The 21599-nt window shown below is 50.7% G+C and overlaps 6 protein-coding genes across 6 annotated transcripts; 5 read left to right on the top strand and 1 right to left on the bottom strand.

The window, feature by feature from the left end:
- Positions 1 to 1598: 1598 nt before the first annotated feature.
- POX_c03816 (Protein stu1) lies at positions 1599 to 5626 on the top strand (the record flags this gene model as incomplete). Its single annotated transcript, XM_050112704.1, has 4 exons — positions 1599 to 2054; positions 2118 to 2236; positions 2296 to 2498; positions 2562 to 5626. 4 exons carry the CDS (start codon positions 1599 to 1601, stop codon positions 5624 to 5626), a joined length of 3843 nt encoding a protein of 1280 aa, XP_049970260.1.
- Positions 5627 to 8680: 3054 nt separating this feature from the next.
- On the top strand, positions 8681 to 12855 carry POX_c03815 (ABC multidrug transporter mdr4; the record flags this gene model as incomplete). The annotated part of the gene is made up of 2 exons (XM_050112703.1): positions 8681 to 8734; positions 8797 to 12855. The coding sequence occupies 2 exons, from the start codon at positions 8681 to 8683 to the stop codon at positions 12853 to 12855; spliced, it is 4113 nt and encodes a 1370-aa protein (XP_049970259.1).
- Positions 12856 to 14413: 1558 nt separating this feature from the next.
- POX_c03814 (uncharacterized protein) lies at positions 14414 to 16011 on the top strand (the record flags this gene model as incomplete). The annotated part of the gene is made up of 4 exons (XM_050112702.1): positions 14414 to 14870; positions 14927 to 15046; positions 15121 to 15402; positions 15467 to 16011. The coding sequence occupies 4 exons, from the start codon at positions 14414 to 14416 to the stop codon at positions 16009 to 16011; spliced, it is 1404 nt and encodes a 467-aa protein (XP_049970258.1).
- A 100-nt stretch (positions 16012 to 16111) lies between these two features.
- On the bottom strand, positions 16112 to 16558 carry POX_c03813 (uncharacterized protein; the record flags this gene model as incomplete). The annotated part of the gene is made up of 1 exon (XM_050112701.1): positions 16112 to 16558. One exon carries the CDS (start codon positions 16556 to 16558, stop codon positions 16112 to 16114), a length of 447 nt encoding a protein of 148 aa, XP_049970257.1.
- A 254-nt stretch (positions 16559 to 16812) lies between these two features.
- Positions 16813 to 18922, top strand: POX_c03812 (uncharacterized protein; the record flags this gene model as incomplete). The annotated part of the gene is made up of 6 exons (XM_050112700.1): positions 16813 to 16834; positions 16908 to 17071; positions 17148 to 17561; positions 17847 to 18105; positions 18203 to 18250; positions 18345 to 18922. 6 exons carry the CDS (start codon positions 16813 to 16815, stop codon positions 18920 to 18922), a joined length of 1485 nt encoding a protein of 494 aa, XP_049970256.1.
- Positions 18923 to 19656: 734 nt separating this feature from the next.
- Positions 19657 to 21188, top strand: POX_c03811 (uncharacterized protein; the record flags this gene model as incomplete). The annotated part of the gene is made up of 4 exons (XM_050112699.1): positions 19657 to 19836; positions 20011 to 20212; positions 20408 to 20764; positions 20893 to 21188. The coding sequence occupies 4 exons, from the start codon at positions 19657 to 19659 to the stop codon at positions 21186 to 21188; spliced, it is 1035 nt and encodes a 344-aa protein (XP_049970255.1).
- Positions 21189 to 21599: the final 411 nt, after the last annotated feature.

Genomic DNA, 21599 nt, shown 5'->3' with positions numbered 1-21599 from the left:
ACTAATCCACTCTTGAACCTATTGACCTTTTGTCTGGAGCATCATCACCCGTCAAGGGCTACAGCATAGCCAGGCGATCACTCAGTAACATTGTTTCAGCCGGGCATAATTTGACTTTCAAGAGTGAAAATGCCATGAAAATTCGGTTAATTTGATTGGTGGTGGAAATGTAAGTATTCGTTCAAATGGAAGAATGGATTGGAATCTTACGGATTCCGCCAAATGTTGTCGATTTTTGAATTTGGACTGGACGAACCATTATAGGTTGGAATAGGTACAGTTTGACGACATGGATGCATTCTGGAACCAGCGCCGATAGGTATATATTGATTTAACAGGGCTTGAATCCGACGGGCTCTGCTGGTGGATGTATTGCCCGGTACCAAGGAAGTCTACTATCGATGTCATTGAAGACTACTGGAATACTTTAGGTCACCTACGTACACAATCCAAACCCCAATTTATTCACCTACCTTATGAACAGCACAAATAGGTACTATACACGGACTAGTATTCCTTGATTGATATGTACAAGCCATTGACACAGATGAAACTCGAGGTATGTGCAGATGGGCGAGCAGTATGTTAGAAGGGTTCCCGCGTCGAGGTATATTCATACGTCTACCGAGAGCAGATCCGATTTCTTCAGGTCAAGATCCGCCAGAGAGCCCTCGCGCGATTATTCGGGCAATGAATAGGCCGCTCACGGGGTGCTAGAGTGACCTAGTTAATGGAAACCATAGAGACTGAACTACCGCTTACGCCAGACAAAGCTCAAGATGTTCCGACCGACAGTGTGCGGTTGTTGTGTTTCTACTTTCAGATGTTGTGCCTAGCAAAGAGCGCCGTATTCGGTTGCCCTTTGCGACCACAATGTCAACAAACGGGCATTGAAAGTCAGGCGGGGGTTAGGCTCATTCGCGGTTGACCAACAATAGGATTTTGGGCGTAGACTTTGTCCACAGATGAAAACTAAAATCCTACCCCACAACATCTACATCAGTGTCAAAGCCATCATTCCCACGAGAATCAATTGCCGCCTCCCCCTTCCAATCTATCGACCTTGCTCGCCTGGAAAGAAAGATTGTCGTATCAGGTGGATCCGCTCGCGCTTATCCGCGCCTATCGCCCCTTGACTCCGAGTTTCCGTAACCTTCGTCAACATCCCACCTTCCACGATTTGCGCCCACTCTTTGTTCCTCCTTTCCTGCTCCAGGACCGTCGCATCTTCCATTGTAAGTCCCAGTTCTTACACCAAGTCCTTATCGTGGGGGTTCAGCACCCATTTTGCAGCTCTGGAAGCTGGGTTATACTACCTAGCCATATTCTTGCGCCTCGGTCTTGCCGAAGCCCGGGCGTGCGCGCGCAAGCACTGACCACAAAGTTGCAAGCTTGTGCGCTCACAGTGCTCGGCGTGCATGGACATAATACTGCTTGATGCTAATCAATCTCTAGAAGCCCGACCCTCGGAACGACAGACGCCACATCTGCTGTGACCAATACAGACCGAATCGACTTTGTCCGCTCGCACCCAGCCTGCTGGTTGCTCCCATGTTTCCTGCCTGACACCTATCAAATACTTCGTACGGGCGTTCAGTATGGAGGCAAAAGCTGCAGAACTTTTGGCAGCCTTCAAAAACCCGAACGTGTCTATCGATGCCAAGGTTGCCCATTTGACGGCCATCAAATCGGACATTAAGCAAAAGAATGTTCCAGAAGGCGCTATTCCGATCATCTTCGACACCCTTCGCCTGGCGTTGACGTCTCAGCACTACTCTGTGTTAGGAGCAGGCTTTTCGACCCTCGGCCATTTTCTCAAGCGTCTGACAATTCAAGACCAGCAACAATGGATAGTGAGCCAGGCGCGCAACTTCTATCATGTCCTTTTGGAACGACTGGGAGATCACAAAGAGCGGATTCGATCGCAAGCAGCATCTATTTTCACGGAGCTATGGTCTGTGGCGCCTAGTGACGTCGAATACTATGTCCTGGAGACTGCATTGACCGGCAAAAACTCCCGGGCCAGAGAAATGAGCATGTTGTGGCTCTCGAACGTGAGTCCTCAGACTGTCAAGTCTAAGTTGAGCGCTCAAAGCCGCTGACTAAAGTTATCATAGATGACCAAACACCACGGACTGTTGTTTCGTCAGTACGTGCCTTCGTTAGTCTTATGCCTGGAGGATGCAGATAGCGCCGTAAGAGATACGGCGAGATTAGTGGTTGTCGAACTATTCCGGTACGCAAATTTTGATATTCATGACTTTGTCTTCCATTCACGCTAACTTGGAGTCACAGGAACGCTCCCGCACGAGCCAAGTCTGACCTGCAGAAACAGCTGCTAGCTCAGGGCGTGCGGAAGTCCATTGCGAACGCCATCCTCTCAGGGATCGGGTTGACCGACTCGGAGCCTCCAAGCTCGGTTCGTTCCATGTCTCGCGCCGAAAGACCCATCTCGGTGATGTCGTCAAGATCGAACGTCAGAGACTTAGTCGAAGAAGGTACAGTCCAAAGAATTTCAATCTCGTTCAATTTTCGTCTACACTGTGCTGACATGTGCCCAGAATCAGAGCCGACCCGGAATCGGCCCGAGTCGTCAAGAAGCCACTATGACCGATCCACACCTGCCCCCACAGAAGCGCCCTCCAGGCCGAAGACTCCGGCGGCTGAGTCGCAAAGCTTGCCGCAAGCCTCATACGAAGACGATGGAATTGAGCCCTTGCTAGTCTCATCAGCCCGAGATATTGATGACACCGTGCGAGACATGCTCCCATGGTTCGACGGTAGAGAATCCGAGGACAATTGGCTGAAACGGGAGAAAAATGTCATTCTTTTCCGCCGTCTCACTCGGGGCAATGGGCCACATGACTTCACTCAAAGCTACATAAACGGAGTGAAGACTCTTCTCGACGGAATATTCAAGGTTGTTCATTCCCTTAGGACAACACTTTGCACTAATGGCTGTCTTTTGGTCCAAGACATTGCCCGAACTTGCGGCCCAAAAATGGACCATATGGTTGAGATAACTATGCAGAACTTGATGAAGCTTTGTGGATCCTTGAAGAAGATTGCCGCTCAGAATGGCAATGCCACCGTGGATGCTGTAATCGGGAGTGTGTCTTACAACATTCGCATTCTGCAGCATATTCAATGGGCTTCCCAGGATAAGAATTTGCAATTGCGACTGTTTGCCGCGGGATGGCTACAAACTTTGATCAACAGACAAGCCAACCAGAAAGGTACTGTCGAGCATGGCGGTGGCCTTGATCTTGTTGAAAAAGCAATCAAACGGGGTCTCGCGGATGCAAACCCTGCTGTACGAGAAGCCGTGCGTAGTACATTCTGGACCTTCCACAAAGTTTGGCCGGACAGAGCAAATGCAATCAGTTCGACCCTTGATGCAAAGTCTCGAACTCTGCTTGAGAAAGACTCCTCGAATCCGAATGCTACCAAGAGCGCTTCTACGCCGACAAAAGTCTCGGCCGGCCCGGCTGCTAGTCGGTCTGCCTTGAAAGAAGCTATCGCAGCTAGGAAGAGAGCTCTACCACCGTCGCGACCAGAATCTGCTCAGTCCGCATTTGTCGACTCTGATGCTTTGTCTAGGCCATCCGCACGTACAATGCACACCGTTGCACCCCTCTCTTCCCTTTCATCTGCTCCTATGCGGCCCGCCATGAAGCCGCGCCGGCCTGAGATCAGTCGTCCGGCAACTGCAGATCCCTACGCCCGCCGACCGGATTCCAGAGCCGCTCAAAATCCCGGGAAAACTGCTAGCTCCCCGAGGACAATGCGGACGAAGGCCACTACGCCCTCCTCAAAACCTGCGACTGGGCCACGCCTCCGTCCCCAAGAGCTTGAACAATCGGGGACAACCAGAGATAGGCCTAAGAAACTCGATCTGTCCAAATCCAAGTCCCACGGAGATTTGGCCGCAGCGAGTCGTTCCCATAGCGAATCTGGTGAAAGCGCCACACCCTACTCTTCCACGCATGATTCGCACGAGGTTCCATTGAGCAGGCTCGACGACCCAGCGCCGATATTGCCAGAGAGCAAATTTCTTTCCGCATTACATCCGGCTCTTTCTTCACATGAGAATCTCGCTACTCCTCAACTCCGCTCCGAGCACGCGGAAGAGCCGCTTTCCCTCCGCGTTCCTGAAACGATCCCTCTACCAGCGTCTCCGCATGCAGCTGAGCCGGATCACGGGGCGCCACTGTATCCTGCTTCTCCGAACGCTGCAGCTGAACCGCAAGTGAAGTCACATCCGGAGCCTGTACTCATATATGAGGACCCTGCTTCACCGGTTCCCGCAGAGCCAAAAACGCCTCAGTTGTCCCCATCCCGGGACCCCAGTCCATCAAAGCCTGCTCATCAACTTAACGAATATGAACTGGGCGCCGATCCCGTACCGGTTTCACCGGCAGCCCCGGAGACACCTCCTAAATTTACCTTGTCAGAGCTGGCCTCGAATCCGATTCTGCACAACGACGGTCCCAATGAAGCACGATTCCCCTCCCCTCAGAAGACGCCACTTCGGGGAACTCCTTCCCCTACCAGAGGCCATGCTCATCCCGCCCTATCCCCGAATGGAAGCAATTTGCGGACTCCGTCACCACCAAAACCGGCCGCGCCGAGTGCTTTCGCTCGGAGTCTGAACGATGAGAACGTGTTTGGACATTCCTCCAAGGTGGAAGAGGTCACCACTACTCCGCGTTCTGTACTGAAGCCCGCGGCGCTGGAGGAGATGTCTCTAAATGAGTCAACTTCACGGCTTCCGGTGGAATTCAGAGGTCGATCACAGGGCTCACCAGCACCCTCGGTGATTGAAGAACCCACCTTCCGCCATCGGCGGAAATGGGCTGAGCGGCACCGAAGCCCGAGTCCTCGCTCCAAAGACCCCGGCAATGCCAAAGAGATGCTGAATAAGGCGCTGATTCGCATCAATTCGCACAACATGGATATTTCTGGATACAGAAAATTACAGGGACTATATCATTATCACGGCGATGCGGTCGTCTCGCGTGAAGAGGAATACTACGCAATGCTGGAGGCCCTACTACGTGAGCTCGAGGCAGCTCCCTTAAATCGGAAAGACCATGATGTGAAGACGCAAATACTGGCCACGATACGTTCCATGCTTCTTCGGACCAGTGCACTTTTCCACCGTTACGATGTGGCCGCTATGGCTTCCTTGATCCGCGCACGACGCTACTACGAGTCCAACTCCCACTTTGTGACTTGTCTGGAAGAGGTGGCTGAGCAATTGTCTCTCCTTATTTCTCCGCAGAGAGTGATTGAAGGCGTGCTCCAAGGCATTGAACCGGGCGATGCCGTGAACAATGGGATGGGTGATGACACGTGGCGATCCATTATCATGGGACTGGCCACCGTCCATCAAGCGCTCTCAAAGGGACCCGTTGAGCTCTCTGACGACAGTCTGGCTCGTATTGGTACAGTGGTCAGCCAGCAATTAGGCCATGCTCGACCGGGCGTGCGAAAGCAAGCCACTGAGCTGTGTACCCTGCTCAATATCAAATTCGGCCCCGAACGAGTGCAAAAGGTCACACCTCCCGCCGGCGAAGGCTCACTTAATCTGCTTACGTACTTCATGGCCCGTCGTGCCCAGTGATTGATACATCTTGTGTGGGATCTTGGCGGTGGGTGAGGCTGCTGAAAGTATCGCGATCATGCGAAACCTTTTTCTGCTTTTCCTGCAAGGCTTTCCTTGTAGATTCTTCCCTCTTTTTCCTCTTACTCTTCCTCCTCCCTTCTTCTTCTTCTTCTTCTTCTTCTTTCACTGTATCCCATTCCCTCTTTCTCAAACATGCTTTTGTAATTCCCATGACTGAGTGGCGCCAAGGCTAGGTAGCGGGACTTTTCGGTACATTAAAAGTTGAGGAGTTCCATTCCAGTGATTCAAATACATATTGAGCAACCTTGCATATCATCTGGATTTCTTGAGGGGTAGAGAGCCCTTTGGACCTTGCTTCAAACGGCGATTCAACTCGCTTGGTTAGCTGCCACAACGCTCAGACTCCAGTCTCAAACAACGTAGGTAGGACTAGGATGCTCCGCCGTGTCGCTGAAGTACCAACCACAGTGCTAGTCGCTGGGCTCTTCAATGTTGCATATCCAGCACAGGACCCGACGGCGCCCGAGGGTAGCAATTGCTTGGACTGAGAGAAGGGACTTAAGACGGGGAACAGTGCTTTTTCTTCATCCTGCGCTTCGTTGGCCATGTATAATCCCTGTAGACGACTATGCGGTCAGTGTTCGAGCAGGATCATGTCTTTGTGCATTGTGTACACAGTAAGCAGCAGCTACCATGGATGTTGTGGCGGTTGAAGATCTTCTTCATGGCATGGTGGGGGCCACCGCCGGGGGCAAGATAGCACAGAGTCAGAGCCTGAATCAGAGATGATCTCCAACTGCAGGTGAAAATGCCCGGTCGCTGCTGTGAGAGAGCGGGTGCTTTCAATGACGCATGGCCGCCACGCTGAGCCTACCAAAAACCCGAGTGGAATGCTGTCATCACCGCCGGTACCTCGGGCTTTGCCTAACAGGGAGAGTATATGCTGACAGTTTCCAATACGTACTGAAGTCTCTGTTTCTCTGCTTTCTACAAAATTTTCACCAAAAGGGGGCTTTTCGATGCGAAACTTTGAAGGTAAAGAAGTATGAATAGGAGAGGAGGTGGGGGTCTGATTTAACGGTGCAGAATGCTTCAGCAATTGTATGTTCGTGCCTCGAACTGCCAGTAAAAACTGACAATCATAGATCTGCGAAGAGTATGGAAATATCGTATGTAATATTTGACAAGGTCCAAATAAATTGAATGGTAATAGACTGCGGCACCCAGTGTTCTAGTTGCGTGCTGCCTTTTGAAATGTAGGGGTACATCGTGACTTTAAAACGCGAACCTTGTAGCGTACACCGCTCATGTGGTGATGTGGTATGAGTTCTGCCCGATAGGTCGCGATCAATGATTTAATATTACAGTACTTCTTTGAGATACTCTTTTAAGCCCAATTTCTTGGGCCAGTAGTGTGTGTGTGCTGGAGGTGAAGGGCGCCACTGGATATACATACCACGTCTGGAGTCGCCTGCATCGATAATGAGCAAGGTCCCCTGGTTTTCCATCAAACTCTCGAGGGCAGAACTTGGACCTGCTGCACTAATTATGCTTTCTGTGGACGGAAAATGCCTGAAACAGGGTCCATGGCATGAATTCGACAGGGCTCTAGGGGTCCCCTTTGTGATCATTGCACATTTTTGACGGCTCCATCCATTGCGAGTGACCTCGGCAGCCGACTAGGGGTGAAGTTGACATTTCGCGAATGGGTGAGATATTCCTGAGAAGTTTTCCTCAACATGATCTACATGACAACTTTGATAAGGTTATCCATTCGACAAGATTTTTCAAGTTTTGCAAAGTCGCGATGGTGATGTCTTGCTTCGACAGTGTGGGAGTTTTCCCGAACACTGATCGTTATCGATCTGATTAGATCATCAGATAAAAAAATTTCCAACTTCCCCTCCGACGGGCCAGTTACGGACTCACGGAAGGGGCGTTGGCCGCGGTTCCACCAAAATTTCGGGGGTTTGCGGTCACTCCATGTTCTCTTTTCCCCGATCTTCCTGATCACTTTCCTCGTCCAGTTCAGAAGCCAAGAAAAGGCTGACTGGCGCGTGTTCTCGTTACGGAACCAAATTTCCTCTGTGATCCACTCGAGACATGGTATTGGTGCCGGCTGATGCGCTTGGGTTCTGCCGATGACTTGTGTGTTGTACTCCAGTACAACACACAAGTCGAATACGAAGATTCTGGCTTGACTGTCCATTGCGCAGCTGCATGGATGCCCCATTATGATGACCGTCATCCATTGAGACAGATGGTCGTGTTCCTCAGCAGTCTCAAGAAGATACGTACTGTGCCGCTCGCTAGATGGTCGCAAGTGCCAGCAGTGGCGAAGCGCAGTCGGGCATTGATCTTCGGTGGAGCTGGTTGCGCTGTCTCCGCTTTTTTTCCCTTTCTCTGGGTTTCTTCACAATATTACACACAATAATAAAACCTCCTAAGCGGACTGCTGCTGAACGGACTCCGTTAGGAACCCTGCAGTCAGCAATGCGGGATTATCGTGCGCCACGGCGGTGTCCACCTTTCTCTGTCCACCCGGCATTGGAAAGTCCGAAGCGTGTCGCGCACAAAATGTCACGATTCGTAGGTCCAGGGGGGGGCTCAAGGTTCCTCTAGCCCCACGGTGGATTCGAGGGCGTGTCCCATAATGGCGTCAATTTCTGAGCCCGCGGTCGGAGTCCAGCGCTGTGTCAGTGTGCTGCCCATCACCGGGTCTCCCGATTTACCGAGGGACGTCGACACTGATCAACCAAATCTTGGGGGTTTTCTTCTCTCTTATCTGACTCTTGAGCGCCCCTCTTGATCTCCCGTGTAGTTTGGATGTTGTGATCGTCCGTACACATTGTGATCATGTCCAACATCTACTGAAAGACCTGCCTTATCAACGTTCGAAGTGATTGGCTTCTTTAACAACGATCTTAACAACATTCTTGAGTCCAGGCAGGCGCCAATCTCGAGACTTTGTTGCTAGATTGTTGACATCGTTCCAGCCGAGGTCTTGGGTCTGAGGTCTTCGTATACAGCTCGCCTGACCTGCAGCCCACGATGGCAGATCGCACACCGGAGAATGCCGACGGGGCTGCGAAACCATCGTCTCTGGTAAGCCAATTGACAAGTGTGGCACATACTTGAAGGCTGAATGTGCTAAGTCCGTTTACCAGATCAATCGCTTGAAAAAAAGCCTTTCCGCCGGCGGGAAGCCCTTTGCCTACATTCGTCTCCTCTTTTCTCTCGACTACACCAAAACCGATGTCCTGCTTATCATATGCGGTGTGGTCTTCTCAATTGCAGCTGGTCTTCCATTTCCCCTTCTTGGTATCGTCTTCGGTGACTTGATCAATGACCTGAATACTGCCACTTGTTCGACTTCGGCACAAGCGGGGGCCGATGTCTCAGGCAGCGTGCGCCAAAAGGTGCTCTATGTTATCTATATCACGATCGCCAATTTTTGCTTCATTTACATCCATTGCGGATGCTGGAGTTATATCAGTGAGCGAATTGCGCGACGTTATCGAAGACGATACTTTGAAAGTATTATCAGGCAAGAGACCGGATTCATTGAGGCCATGCGGGCAGGTGATGTCGCTTCAAGACTGGTAGGAGATATTCAAGTCGTGCAGGCGGGCACCTCTGAAAAGGTTGGACTTGTCATCAGCACCTTGTCGTACTTTGTCACCGCATACATCGTTGCCTTTATCAAAGTTCCGGAGATTGCTGGCATGCTGGTCTCGGTCGTGCCCTGCTACTTCTTCATGTCGTATGTTGGGGGGGACTATATCAAGAAATATGCCAGTCAGATCGATGAGCATGTCGGCGCGGCAACATCGATCGCTTCGTCAAGCTTGTCGCACCTGCCCCTGGTCCATGCTTTTAATTCCAATGATCGCCTGGAAAAGCTGTACGCAAGCTATCTGTCAGGGTCGCGGATGCCGGCCTTCAAGAAGGCGGGTACTCATGCTGCTCAGCTTGGTCTCCTATACTTCATTGCCTATGCCGCAAATGCGCTGTCATTCTGGGAGGGCTCACGGTTGATTGCCGATGCGGTGGAGAACGGTGGCAATGGCACTTCTGTCGGTGCGGTGTACACGGTTATTTTTGTCCTGATTGACGCTTCCTTCATTCTCAGTCAAGTCGCGCCTTTTGTACACGTCTTCGCGGCTGCAGCGGGTGCATCTGAGAAGCTCATGGCGGTCATCAAGCGACAGTCTAAGATCGATGGAACCAACGACAGTGGAGACCGATTCGCACCCTTCGACTCTGAAGACATCGTCTTCCATGACGTTCACTTCAAGTATCCTTCTCGGCCTGACGCACCTGTCCTACAAGGGGTCAATCTGACTATTCCCCCTCTCAAACATACCGCAATCGTTGGCCCATCGGGTGGAGGAAAGTCCACCGTGGTTGCTCTTCTCGAACGCTTCTTCGACCCTGATACTGGCGAAATCACAATCGGCAGAAAAAACTTCCAAGATATTAATGTACGATACCTTCGTGGAAACATTGGCTATGTTCAGCAGGAACCATCTCTCCTGAACCGCAGCATTTTGGAGAACATTGCATATGGACTCATAACATCTGGCAATGAAAGACACCAAAGCATGGTGCCATACATTCTCGATTCATCATTGGAAGATCTGGTTGAGGAAATACGCCGAGGCGTATCCGAAAGCGAAGCGCTCAAGAAAGTCAACCCCGAAGTTGCCCGCATCGTCACACAGGTTCGACAAGCAGCCGTAAACGCCAATGCCCTGAATTTCATCGACGCACTTCCATACGGGTTGGCAACTCAGGTCGGCTCATCTGGAAGTCGGATGAGTGGTGGCCAAAAGCAGCGTATTGCACTTGCTCGCGCTTTGGTACGCGAGCCGGCTGTGCTTATTCTTGATGAGGCAACTGCAGCTCTCGATTCCACCAGCGAGAAGTTGATCCAAGATGCTCTCGCAAAGTTAGCCGGACAAATCACCATGGTCTCTATTGCGCATCGTCTGGCGACGGCCAAAGATGCCCACAAGATTGTGTTCATGAAAAAGGGCACAGTGATTGAAGAGGGCACCCATTCCGAACTTATCAATCGGGGTGGTCCTTATTCTGAGATGGTCCGCCTCCAAAATCTCTCAAAGTTGAGCTCATCAGTGATACCTCCAGACGAGAGGATCCTCGAAGCTCATGAATGCCTACCCGATGGTCGAGAGAGTCTGACTGAAGTTGACGAAAAACTGATGAGCGTAAATGTTGTTGGCAAAATTACGGACAGCAGCTCACCTTCGTCTGCATCGACCGCGAGCGAAGACTCACCCAAGAGGAAGTGGAAGATTTTCTCTACCCATCGGGGAAAAGACTCGGGCGAAAAAGTCCGATCCAAATGGCTCACGACACGGCTCACCATGCGCTTGCTGCGCCCCAATTTGGGCTATGTGGTGCTTGGTCTGGCGATGTCTGTGGTGATCGGTGGCAGCTATACTGCAGAAGCGGTCATATTTGGACATACGATCGGCACTTTAAACCCCTGTGTCGGTGCTGATGGCATCAGACATGGCGGTCACCTTTACGGCTTGCTCTTCTTCATCATGGCACTAGTGGAGTTCTCCGCCAACATTGTTGGAGGCTGTGCGTTTGGATGGGCAGCAGACAAGATCTTGTATCGCATTCGTGTTCTGTCATTGAGGTCTCTCTTGAATCAGACCGTCCAGTGGCATGGCATGGAAGACAGGACCCCTGCAACCCTCATCACCTACATTACTGGCGATGCTACTGCGTTGAGCAGTATCACAGGTACAACGATTGGTCTCCTTCTAGCCACAGCTGTGAACTTGATTGCTGGACTAGTCGTTTCTTTTGCTATAGCCTGGAAGATTGCTATTGTCCTGCTTCCCACTATTCCCGTCTTACTGATTTCTGGGATGATGAAGCTTCGAACCCAAGCACAGTTCGCGGAACGCCATGAAAAAGCCTTTACTCAGGCCACTGCTTTGACCGTGGAAGCAGTTGATAGCATTCGTACGGTCTCTGCATTCTCGCTCGAGAAACAGTGCTGCACACTTTATGAACGAGCCCTAGAGGCACCTTACAAGGAGACATTGTGGTCCATCGCCTTCGGGAACTTTTTCCTCGCCTTGGCATTCAGCATCAGCAATCTGGTCTACGCATTGGCGTACTGGTGGGGTACGAAACAAATTGTGGAAGGTCTCTACTCGCAGACACAATTCTTTATCGTGCTCCCAGCGCTTCTCTTTAGCTCCCAGTCTTGCGGCCAGATGTTTGCCCTGGCACCCGATATTTCCAAAGCAGGCCTGGCCGCGTCGAACATTGCCGAACTATTGACAACACATTCCGCTGATGACGAATTGAACTCGGGTGGCTTGGACAATGCAAAGCACGACCGCAGTCAGCTTCGTGAGAAGAACCTGGATATCGAAGAGGGCCAGTCTGGACCGGTTGATATGATGACCCCGGGAGTACCTCCACCCATGAGTGGAATTGGAGCGGAGCTGCAAAATGTGCATTTCGAATACCCTTCACGCCCTGGACGGCCAGTCCTGCGTGGTCTCAGCCTGAACATTCAACCGGGCAAGTTCTACGCGCTAGTCGGCCCGAGTGGCTCTGGCAAGTCCACCACTTTCGCCATGTTGGAGCGATTCTATCGGCCCGAATCTGGATCGGTCATCATTGATGGTGTCAACATCACCCGGCAAATAGGCACGCAGTTCCGGGATGAAATTGCCCTTGTGCCCCAAGAGAACGTGCTCTTTGAGGGAACGGTCGCGTTCAACATAGGCCTTGGTGCAAGGCCAGGGCATCAACCTACACAGCAAGAAATTGAGGAGGCCTGCCGCATGGCCAACATACACGAAGTCATCGAGGCCCTTCCAGACGGGTATGAGACATATTGTACTCATGAAGGCAAGCAGTTCTCAGGTGGTCAAAGACAGCGTCTGTCGATTGCACGGGCCTTGATCCGGCGACCACGGATGCTGCTGCTGGATGAATCGACTAGTGCACTCGATGTCGAGTCGGAGAAAAAGATCCAGGATGCTCTCAACACACTGGCTGGTCGCACGACGATCATCGCCATCGCTCATCGTCTCAACACTATTCACCGAGCGGATTGCATTTTCCTCATTGAGGAAGGTCGGTGTGTCGCTCACGGCACACACGACGAACTGGTTCAACGGAACGAGACGTATCGGACGAGCGTCTTGCATCAGTCCCTTGAAACATGATGCTGTAGATATGATGCAATTTGCTTTTTAATTTTTTTTTGGCAATGGAGCCTTGAGCGCGTATATGCCATGTATATAGATTTGATTTCTTTTTCAAATATGAGAAACGTTACAAATGTCACATCTGCGACTCCAAATCCCGCATAGCGCACGTAAAGTCCTCGGGCGTCAGCATGGCTCGGTGAGTACCTACAAATGTAAGATCCAAGGCGCGGTCGAGGCATGTCCGATGATCTGGCACATATATTTACCACTCTAGTCCACTGCTCAGACCCGGAAAAAAAAATTTTACGCTCATTCCTCAAAGCTTGAAACAACGCTGCATATTTCAAATGGTCCTAAACTGGTTAGTTAGGAACAATTCAATATGTACAGTACCTACATTCGGGCGACACTTCCTCAGCCGTCACGATTGATGAATATCACGTGACCGGAGATACATTCCCCGATCGGTCGCTGCAATCAGAAAGGCTCGCAACAGATGACACCAGAGAGGAGTGGTACTCTTGTGGTCCTTGAACTGCATGAAGCAGGGATATAAACATTGAAGCGGACACATCACCAGACTCTCCCGGGCTCAAGGTCTTCGACATCCACGCAGCCATGAGTGCGCTTGGCTCGGAAATGATCTTTCGAGCGGAGAACGTCCCAATCCGCTATTTCAAAGCATGCCGGTGGTGTCGCCGAATCAAATCGCGATGTGATGCTACAAATCAGATGCCATGCTTTCGATGTCGTGCGGCTGGGCGCGATTGTATTCTTGATCCTATTGAAGATGGCAGACGACGTAGTGAGCGACGAAGAAAGGCAACCACCCCTGCGCGGTAAGTGCTGCCGAAATCCGCGATCTCAGATTCGGAGAATACCCAAAATAAGAAGGGAATTACTCATCGTGCAAACATCTGCCAGTGGCTCGACGGTGACATCTCCACTCGGTCAGCGTAGTGGACTCCAGACTCCTGTATCAAGGGAGCATGAATATTCCTCACTCTCTGGACACGATGATCCCTTTGACACTTCAATTGATTCCGTGCATGATAATTCCGCGTTCAGAGACCTACGCGGATCTCAAACGACAGATGGTCAGGGACCAGACTCGCAGCATCTCAGTCCTAATGATATGATTGCTCCGGCCTCGGCAGTCCATTCAATGTCTGTGAATCTTCTTGATAGCAACCATGTAAGCACCAAAGTAACATTGAAGAGGGAGTGTAAAGAGGGCATCGCATATGAGGCGTACTTGTTAACTCTGTTCTGGCAAGATTTTCATAGACAGCTCGGCCAAGGGCGACGGGAGAGGCGATATTATTGCGCGAGGTATTGTAAGTGAAGAAAAGGCCCGAGTGATGTACGAAAGGTAAAGACCATTGCTGGGCGAAACATGAAGAGAGTTTTCCTATTGAGTCAAAAATCTGACCCGTCGATGCAATATAGATTCATTGGTGGTAGCAAGAATTTCTTACCACTGTTTGATCCTATACGTGACACATTCGACTCGATCAGATCACGGTCTTTGTTTTGTTTCACAGTCATCATATACCTCGCGAGCCGAGCAGTCATGGACTTGCGTGGAGACACACACATGCAACGTGTGCTGCAAGATGAGTCTCAGAGGTTGGCAGAGGACAGCTTCTTTGAACGGCCCACCAAGCTTGAGACCGTGCAAGCCATGATTCTCTTGGCGGCATACTCTGAGAAAACGTGGTTCTCGACCGCCCTGATCTTGCGCACTGCCCTTGATTCTGGGCTTGAAAAATCTCTAGACACACTGCTGGGCCAAGAAACGCTTCCCCGGAGCTCACTCAGTGCTACCATGGCCGAGAGGCAACTGGTGTGGCAGACAAGAACCTGGCTCATCAGTTTTACCTTGGAATTAGACGTGGCCTCTGGGACCGGCCGCAAGTCCCGTATCGCCGAGGTCGACGTTACGAAGCTCCGGAGATTTCTCGACTATCCTTTGTCTCTGCCATGCGACATGCGGACGGTCTGCATTATCGAGCTTCATCAACTTCGGGGTACGTTCCATCGGACTTCTTCTGTCTTTGATGCGACCTTGCTGACTCGATGGCAGGCCACTCACGCGGTGTGATTGATAGTTCGGGCTCCGTACGGGATATTGTGTGCACAGATTTACCCTCGATCATGACGAATCTCGAAAATTGGTGGACAACATGGGACGAAATTCACAACAGTAAGTCAACCGCTCAGGCCCAAACTCCTGTCCTTCACATATTTTTTTTTGGCTAATACAACAGCAAACTGAAGATAATGGCTTCCACGCCGGTGCTTTCCAGCGGAGTAGCTTGAAGCTCATGTTGCTCTATGCACGGATCTTTGTTCTCTGCTCATCTCTAGCACGGATCCAGAAATTGCAGCCGGGTACCTCCACTTTCGAGTCCAAAGAGATCGACCAGAATGTGATGGGTCTCTGGCAATCTCTGGTCACGACCATCATGGCTCAGATGGCCTTCTTGATTGGTGAACCCGCCTACCGTTGTCAACTCCCATGGGCACCTACCTACCCGGCTTTGACCATCGCCTTTGTTAGTATGTTGACTATCACTGATGATGGTATTGGCGACCTTGAGAGCTTTATTGACAACTTCCATAGCTACCTTTGCACTTCGCATCGCACGCTGGAGGCCTACGCTGATTGACCAAAATGTTCTCTTGGAGCGTGCGGAGAAGATTTGTGACTTTCTCAAACAGCCGCCGTATCCAGATATCCACCGCACAGTATCTATATTTGTCAACTATGCACGCGCCCTCATTGCCAGCCAGCGATCATTCAGTCGCGATCAACAGAGTCAAGACAGCATAGAGGAGCGTCAAACGTCCGAGCCAGACAATGGGACTGCGTCTTCCTCATTAAGGTACCACGAGGCCCCCACACAGCATCCTACTGCATCGGGATCACTCGAAGATCTACGGCACAAAACCGATTTGAGCATTGGGGGCGATCGGGATCCACATGCGATCACCGCACCTGGGGGCGACTCATCCATGGCAGCCCGGTCAGCCCTTCCTAGGCTCCCTGATACCATGGAAGCCCCGAGTTGGACGGTTTCTAATACCATTGCGGACTCGTTTGGTTTATTTGAAGAAGGTCAAAACGACATTTTCGACTTTCTACCCATGATGCCTTCCATTCCATAATAGAGATACCAGACCGTGATTTACTGAGCAGTCATGACGAACAAAAAATAAACATTTATTCCCGTCCACTTGTTTTCCACCGCCCCGTCAGTACATGATTCTAGGCATTGACCAACTTCCATATCGATGCCTGCGTACGCGCCGAGGCCAGGTCATCTCTGTGGAGAGAATTGGGCACAAAAGCTGCGACTTTTGGGCTACCCAATCCCTTCTTTCCATTCTCTTTTCTCTCTGTCAAATATGATCTGGACCTCTCAAACTGGCAGGTTTTTGTTGGTCGAGTCCAGGCGATACGCAACGGCCCGCAGTCTAGACGTCGGCCGCTTCCGCCAGACCAACGGGACCAGGCCGGCGCCGGTTGTCCGCCGTTCGTCAAGAGGCGGTGCCGGACCGGCGCCGGGTGTCCATCCCTCCATGCTGTTCCTTTCCATTGGCTTGAATCGCTTGATCCAAGGGCTCGAACATCATCGTTGCGACCAGAAATGATGCGAAGGGCGCTGTATGTTGATTTCTGTGACTCAGAATTTTCCTGTTGCAGCGAACCCATGCTCCACTTCAATGGATAGCAGAATTTTGTTAATTCCCTCAAAACTCATGTGTGTATAAAGGGAGGTGTAACCCTGCTGGAAATGCGTTGCTGGATAGCATGTTTCAAAAAGGAACAATATTAATATCGTTCCATATTGACGATTCAGATAAGACTGGTCAATGAAATACTTGGGCCAAGAATTTATACTATCATTGATCAGAGTATCTTTTTTCCACTGATCGTTAAGCGATTTCCTTTTCATTTGGGTCAAAATGGTGGTATCCAACCCCAAAGGTACGACGGCTCGCATAGATTTCCCTGTTGCTTTTTGAATCACCAATGATCCTGACCAGTCCTTGTAACAAAGATGACATACCAAAGACTATTGAAAGTCATATTGCGCAAGAGCGTCAGGAACTTGCTCCGATAAGCCAAGACGATGCCAGCTACTTGCTCGTCGAATTGAATGACCACCAAACGTTGGTCGAATTCTCCAAAACTTCTCCGGCTAATCCAGCCAATTGGACTTTTGTAAGCGTTGTTGACTCGCCAATTCTTTCTTTTTTTCTTTGAGAATTATGTACTCATCTCATCATATGATCTCCAGAAAAAAAAGATCTACAACGCCGTCGTAGGGCTCATTGTAGTACTCAACAGCGGGATATCGGCTTCCTTACCGAGCAATGCAATCCCGACGATCATGCAAGATATGGGACAATCTGGCAACGGTCAAAAGGTCCTGCCCACTGCGATCTTTCTTATCGGCTATTGCGTTGGACCTTTACTTTGGAGTCCGCTGAGTGAGACGATCGGCCGTCGACCGATTCTTGTCTGGACCTTTAGCGTCTTTGTCCTCGGCACCCTGGGCTGTGCCTTGGCCCCAAATTGGACGACCTTGTTGATCTTTCGTCTCATCTGTGGAACGATGGCGGCTGCACCTCAAACCGTGTCCGGTGGTGTTTATGCCGACATGTTTTCGAATATGAAAAGCCGGGGCCGTGCAATGGCTTTGTATATGTCGGTTAGTTTATGATTTCGTCTTCCTTTTTGTCTTTTTGGTCAATGGGCTGCAGCATCGCTAACCACCACTCGGAGGGGGAGGGCGAATTAAGGCATCCAGCTTTGGACCTATCATTGGACCGATCATTTCTGGCTGTACTGTTCAATATGGCTGGAGGTGGACATTTCGCATCGACTTGATTATTTGCGGTGTGACGTGGATTGCGTTGTTGTTCCTCTCGGGTATGAAATCTTCTTAGTCTCCTGCATCGTGGAACTGATTTCAGTATAGCACATGAACTGACAGTCAGAGCATGGCACAGAGACATTTGCACCTGTTTTGCTCAAGAAACAGGCGCGGAGACTGCGCAAAGAGTCCAATTCCAAGCGGTATTTGAGCCCGCAGGAATTGCACTCGGATGTGGGGTTCACTCTTGCTCAGACTCTCACTCGTCCGTTGACGATGCTCTTCTTTGAACCCATCATTCTCTTTACGGCAATCTATGTTTCTTTGGCCTGGAGCATGGTGTTTTTTTATTTTCAAGCGTATCCGATCATCTTTGAAGGTATATCTTCCTACCCACTTTTCCTTTCTTGTCTCCTACACTTCTCTACCGATATGAACCTTGACGAGTGGTGGGATCACTCGCTGACTCGCTGCAGGAACCTACGGCTTTGATGTGGCCATGACCTCTCTCACATACCTTCCTAGTAAGTACCTCATGGCAGATCTGAGCCTGTCTCAACCTCTCTCCTGGCCAGCTCGCAGTCACGATCAAACAGGTCAATCTAACCACTTCTCCAGTGGGCATCGGCGCCGCATCCTCCTGCCTCTTCACTCTCTACTACGACACCATCTTTCAAAAGGCCCAAAAGGCGAGAAACCCCTGGGCTACCGGCTTCGAAACCCAACGGCTCCCTCTGTCCTGCATCGCAGGCCCGCTCCTCGCGATCAGCATGTTCTGGCTGGCCTGGTCCGCTAACCAACACATCCCCTGGATCGTGCCCGTTCTGTCCGGCCTGATCTTTGGTCTTGCCTATCAGACCATTTTCATCTCACTGTTAACATACGTCACGGACGCTTACAAGATTTACTCGGCGAGTGCACTGGCATCATCGGTCATCATGCGCAGTGTGGCCGGGGCCATCTTCCCACTCGCGGCGGATCCCTTGTACTCGAAATTGGGAGTGTCGTGGGCCACGTCGGTGCTGGGCTTTGCAAGTCTTGCGTGTATCCCGATTCCATTTGCACTGCTGTATTATGGTCCATCGATTCGCAGAAATAGTCCATTTTGCCAGCGGTTGTTGGAAGAGGATGAGAAGAATGATCGCAGTGGGGTGCAGACACCGGAAGAGCGCGAGGTGGAGCGACTTGAGGTATAATGATGATGATGACATGAATTGGCAAAAAGTATGCATTAATGTGATAATGATAATTCTGAATTCTATATCCAAGGGTGAAGAGGATATCGTGTTGGAGAGGCCTCGATAATAGAAAGGTCAGAAACATGCTATTTTGGACCTCATAGTCATGATAATGATCTGCAGCCAGGGACCGCTATTTTGAACTAAGACTACGTTCAATTCCATCTCTGGTTGTAGGATGGACGTATAGTATCGTCGTACCGCTGACCATGGATCGACTTGAAATGACCAATCGTTGCGCTTTGTTGAGAGTCCCAAAAGATCCCGACTAGACACACAAGTGTTACCACATCTCCATTAGTAAGAGAGCGTGAGAGGATGATCTTGCAAGACAGGAGAATCTTGATGCAAAAAAAAAATTGTCATTACCACCTGAAGATACGGTTCATTTGATTCTGCAGCATCTCCAGTGCGAATTCATGCTCCAATGAACCGACCAGCCCACCCACTTCTACAAGTGTCTACTCCAGTCACTTGCTGCTCCCCCGGTACTTCTCAGTCAGAGTCAGAATTGTAGTGATGGCAGCATTCATACTCGTCCGGTGTGTAATTGGAATTCCGACTGGACGAGGCCTGTGCCAACTGCCTAGGGAAGCTGGCTTTTCCTCGGTCAACGCCATCACGAGAGACAACAATTCCCCAGGCTGTCCATCGTTTGCGAGGCCATATTACACCTTTCAACCAGCTACTTCATGCTTGGAATGGGTCTACGTGATGATTATCCGGCCTATGGAGGACGTGGTCCGGCCGATCTGCATCTGGGACTGGGACTGGGATCGGTGGCCACCATCTTCATGATACTCCGAGTCTATGTCCGACTGCGAATCAACAAATTCGGAACGACCGCTCTAATTCTGGCTTTGATCGCTTGGGTATGTTGGTTTGGGTTGCGATGATTCGATGTGCGCCTGATGTCTGTCTCATTTTGGCGGGTGTTTTTCTTTTCTTCTCTGCCCTCTCTGTTCTTCTTTTCTCTTCTTTTCTTGACTGTCGTGCGTGGCAATTCAAATCACACCAGGCGCTAATTCGAATGCTTGCTCGTGTAGCTTCTCACTGCCATCACGCAGACTTTTAGCGTGATCGCTATTCTTCACGGACTTGGCAACCATCTCGAGCTCATCGTCGAAGCTGGGGAGCTGAACAACTATCTGCTGTTCACATGGATCACCATCTTCTTCTTCAATATGGCCATACCCACGGGCAAGGTGGCTGTCGCAGCTTTCTTGATGGAGATGAACTCACAGGGTAGTAAGTCCACCGCATCGATGCCTTTTGTTTTCTCTCTTTTTTTTTCTTTCTCTCTCCATGTTGAGTCAAGGAAGCTGTCAACTTTACTTGACTTGACAAGTCGGTAGGACAGCCACCGGTCTGTTCAGTCTTCTCTACATCAAGTGGTTGCGATCATTGACCATTCTCCCTTTCTCGGGCCCCATCTTCATGTAGATCCCAAGATTCGCCGATGTCTGATCGCTGTCGCCATCCTAAACACCATCTTGAACATCCCACAGATCGTACTCCCTTGGTTCCAATGTGATCCCCCAAAGGCGCTGTGGGATCCATCGCGACAGAATGATTGCGATCCTCGCATCAGCGTCTACTATACGTACTTTGCCGGTGCGGTGGCCGCGCTATCGGATTTCTTTCTGGCGAGTATTCCCATCACGATGCTGGCTCCACTTCGCATTGATCGCACGTTGAAATGGGGCCTCAGTTTCCTCATGGGCTGTGGTGTTTTTGCGGGTGTCGCCGCGCTCGTGCGTACATGGGCCGCAAGTTTAATACTCGGCGCGGATCCGACCTGTAAGTGTCCCTTGGAGATGAACAAGTCTAGATATATTTTGCTCTGTTCTTCTCTTCCTCCATCTTGATGGCTCCACCCATATTGCTCTAATCACCTCGCTCTGACTCTTGCGCGTGCATCTTTTCAGATGGCGTGGGGACCTTGTTTCGCTGGGGCGAAGTCGAAGAATGGATCGTGCTCATCACCATGTCCATTCCCCCTGTTTGGCCGCTAATTCGCCCATTCACTCCGCGATTCTGTCAATCCCAGGGCCGATCACGCCGTCTGCCGACTTCTCGAGGGGACAGTGATCCATCGAGTGGACGTCCTTTCTCACATGTGTCTGCTCCAGTGATTACCACCACCATCTCGATCTCGTCACGGAAGGCACCGCACTCTGGAGATATGCCACATCGCGCACCTTCGCCGTCCGGCTGGGTTTGATGATTGAGAGGGGGAAATGAAGAGGCCGAGGGAGAAGGGCCAGTCGCGTCTCCTTGTACACAGATGCCTACCGAGGCGGTTCTAGTTGACGGAGAGACTTGAAATTGAGGCTATATCAGCACCTGTAGTCCCATAGTGATCACGTTGAATCACTCGGTGACTTGGATCAAGCTTTCTGCTTTCTCACTAGACTGAAACTAGACCCTGGAGCCTCCGTCTCTGAATGGTGGTAATCTTTACCGACTGCTGGAGTCTCTTGGTCAGCCCAATGCACGTGCCCCTACTAAGTAGATTCCACAGTGCACGTGCTCTGTGGTCAATGCTATACTCGTCCGAAAGGGCTATGGAAGCGTCCTTTTTCTTGCTTCATTCCAGAGTGATAACTACCTAAGCAGCTCTCATCATTTCGTT

This window comes from Penicillium oxalicum, chromosome III (assembly GCF_001723175.1).
Source record: "Penicillium oxalicum strain HP7-1 chromosome III, whole genome shotgun sequence".
Classification (NCBI taxonomy): Eukaryota; Fungi; Ascomycota; class Eurotiomycetes; order Eurotiales; family Aspergillaceae; genus Penicillium; species Penicillium oxalicum.
The sequence above is the reverse complement of the archived record's forward strand: the minus strand, read 5'-3'. Positions and strand labels throughout refer to the sequence as shown.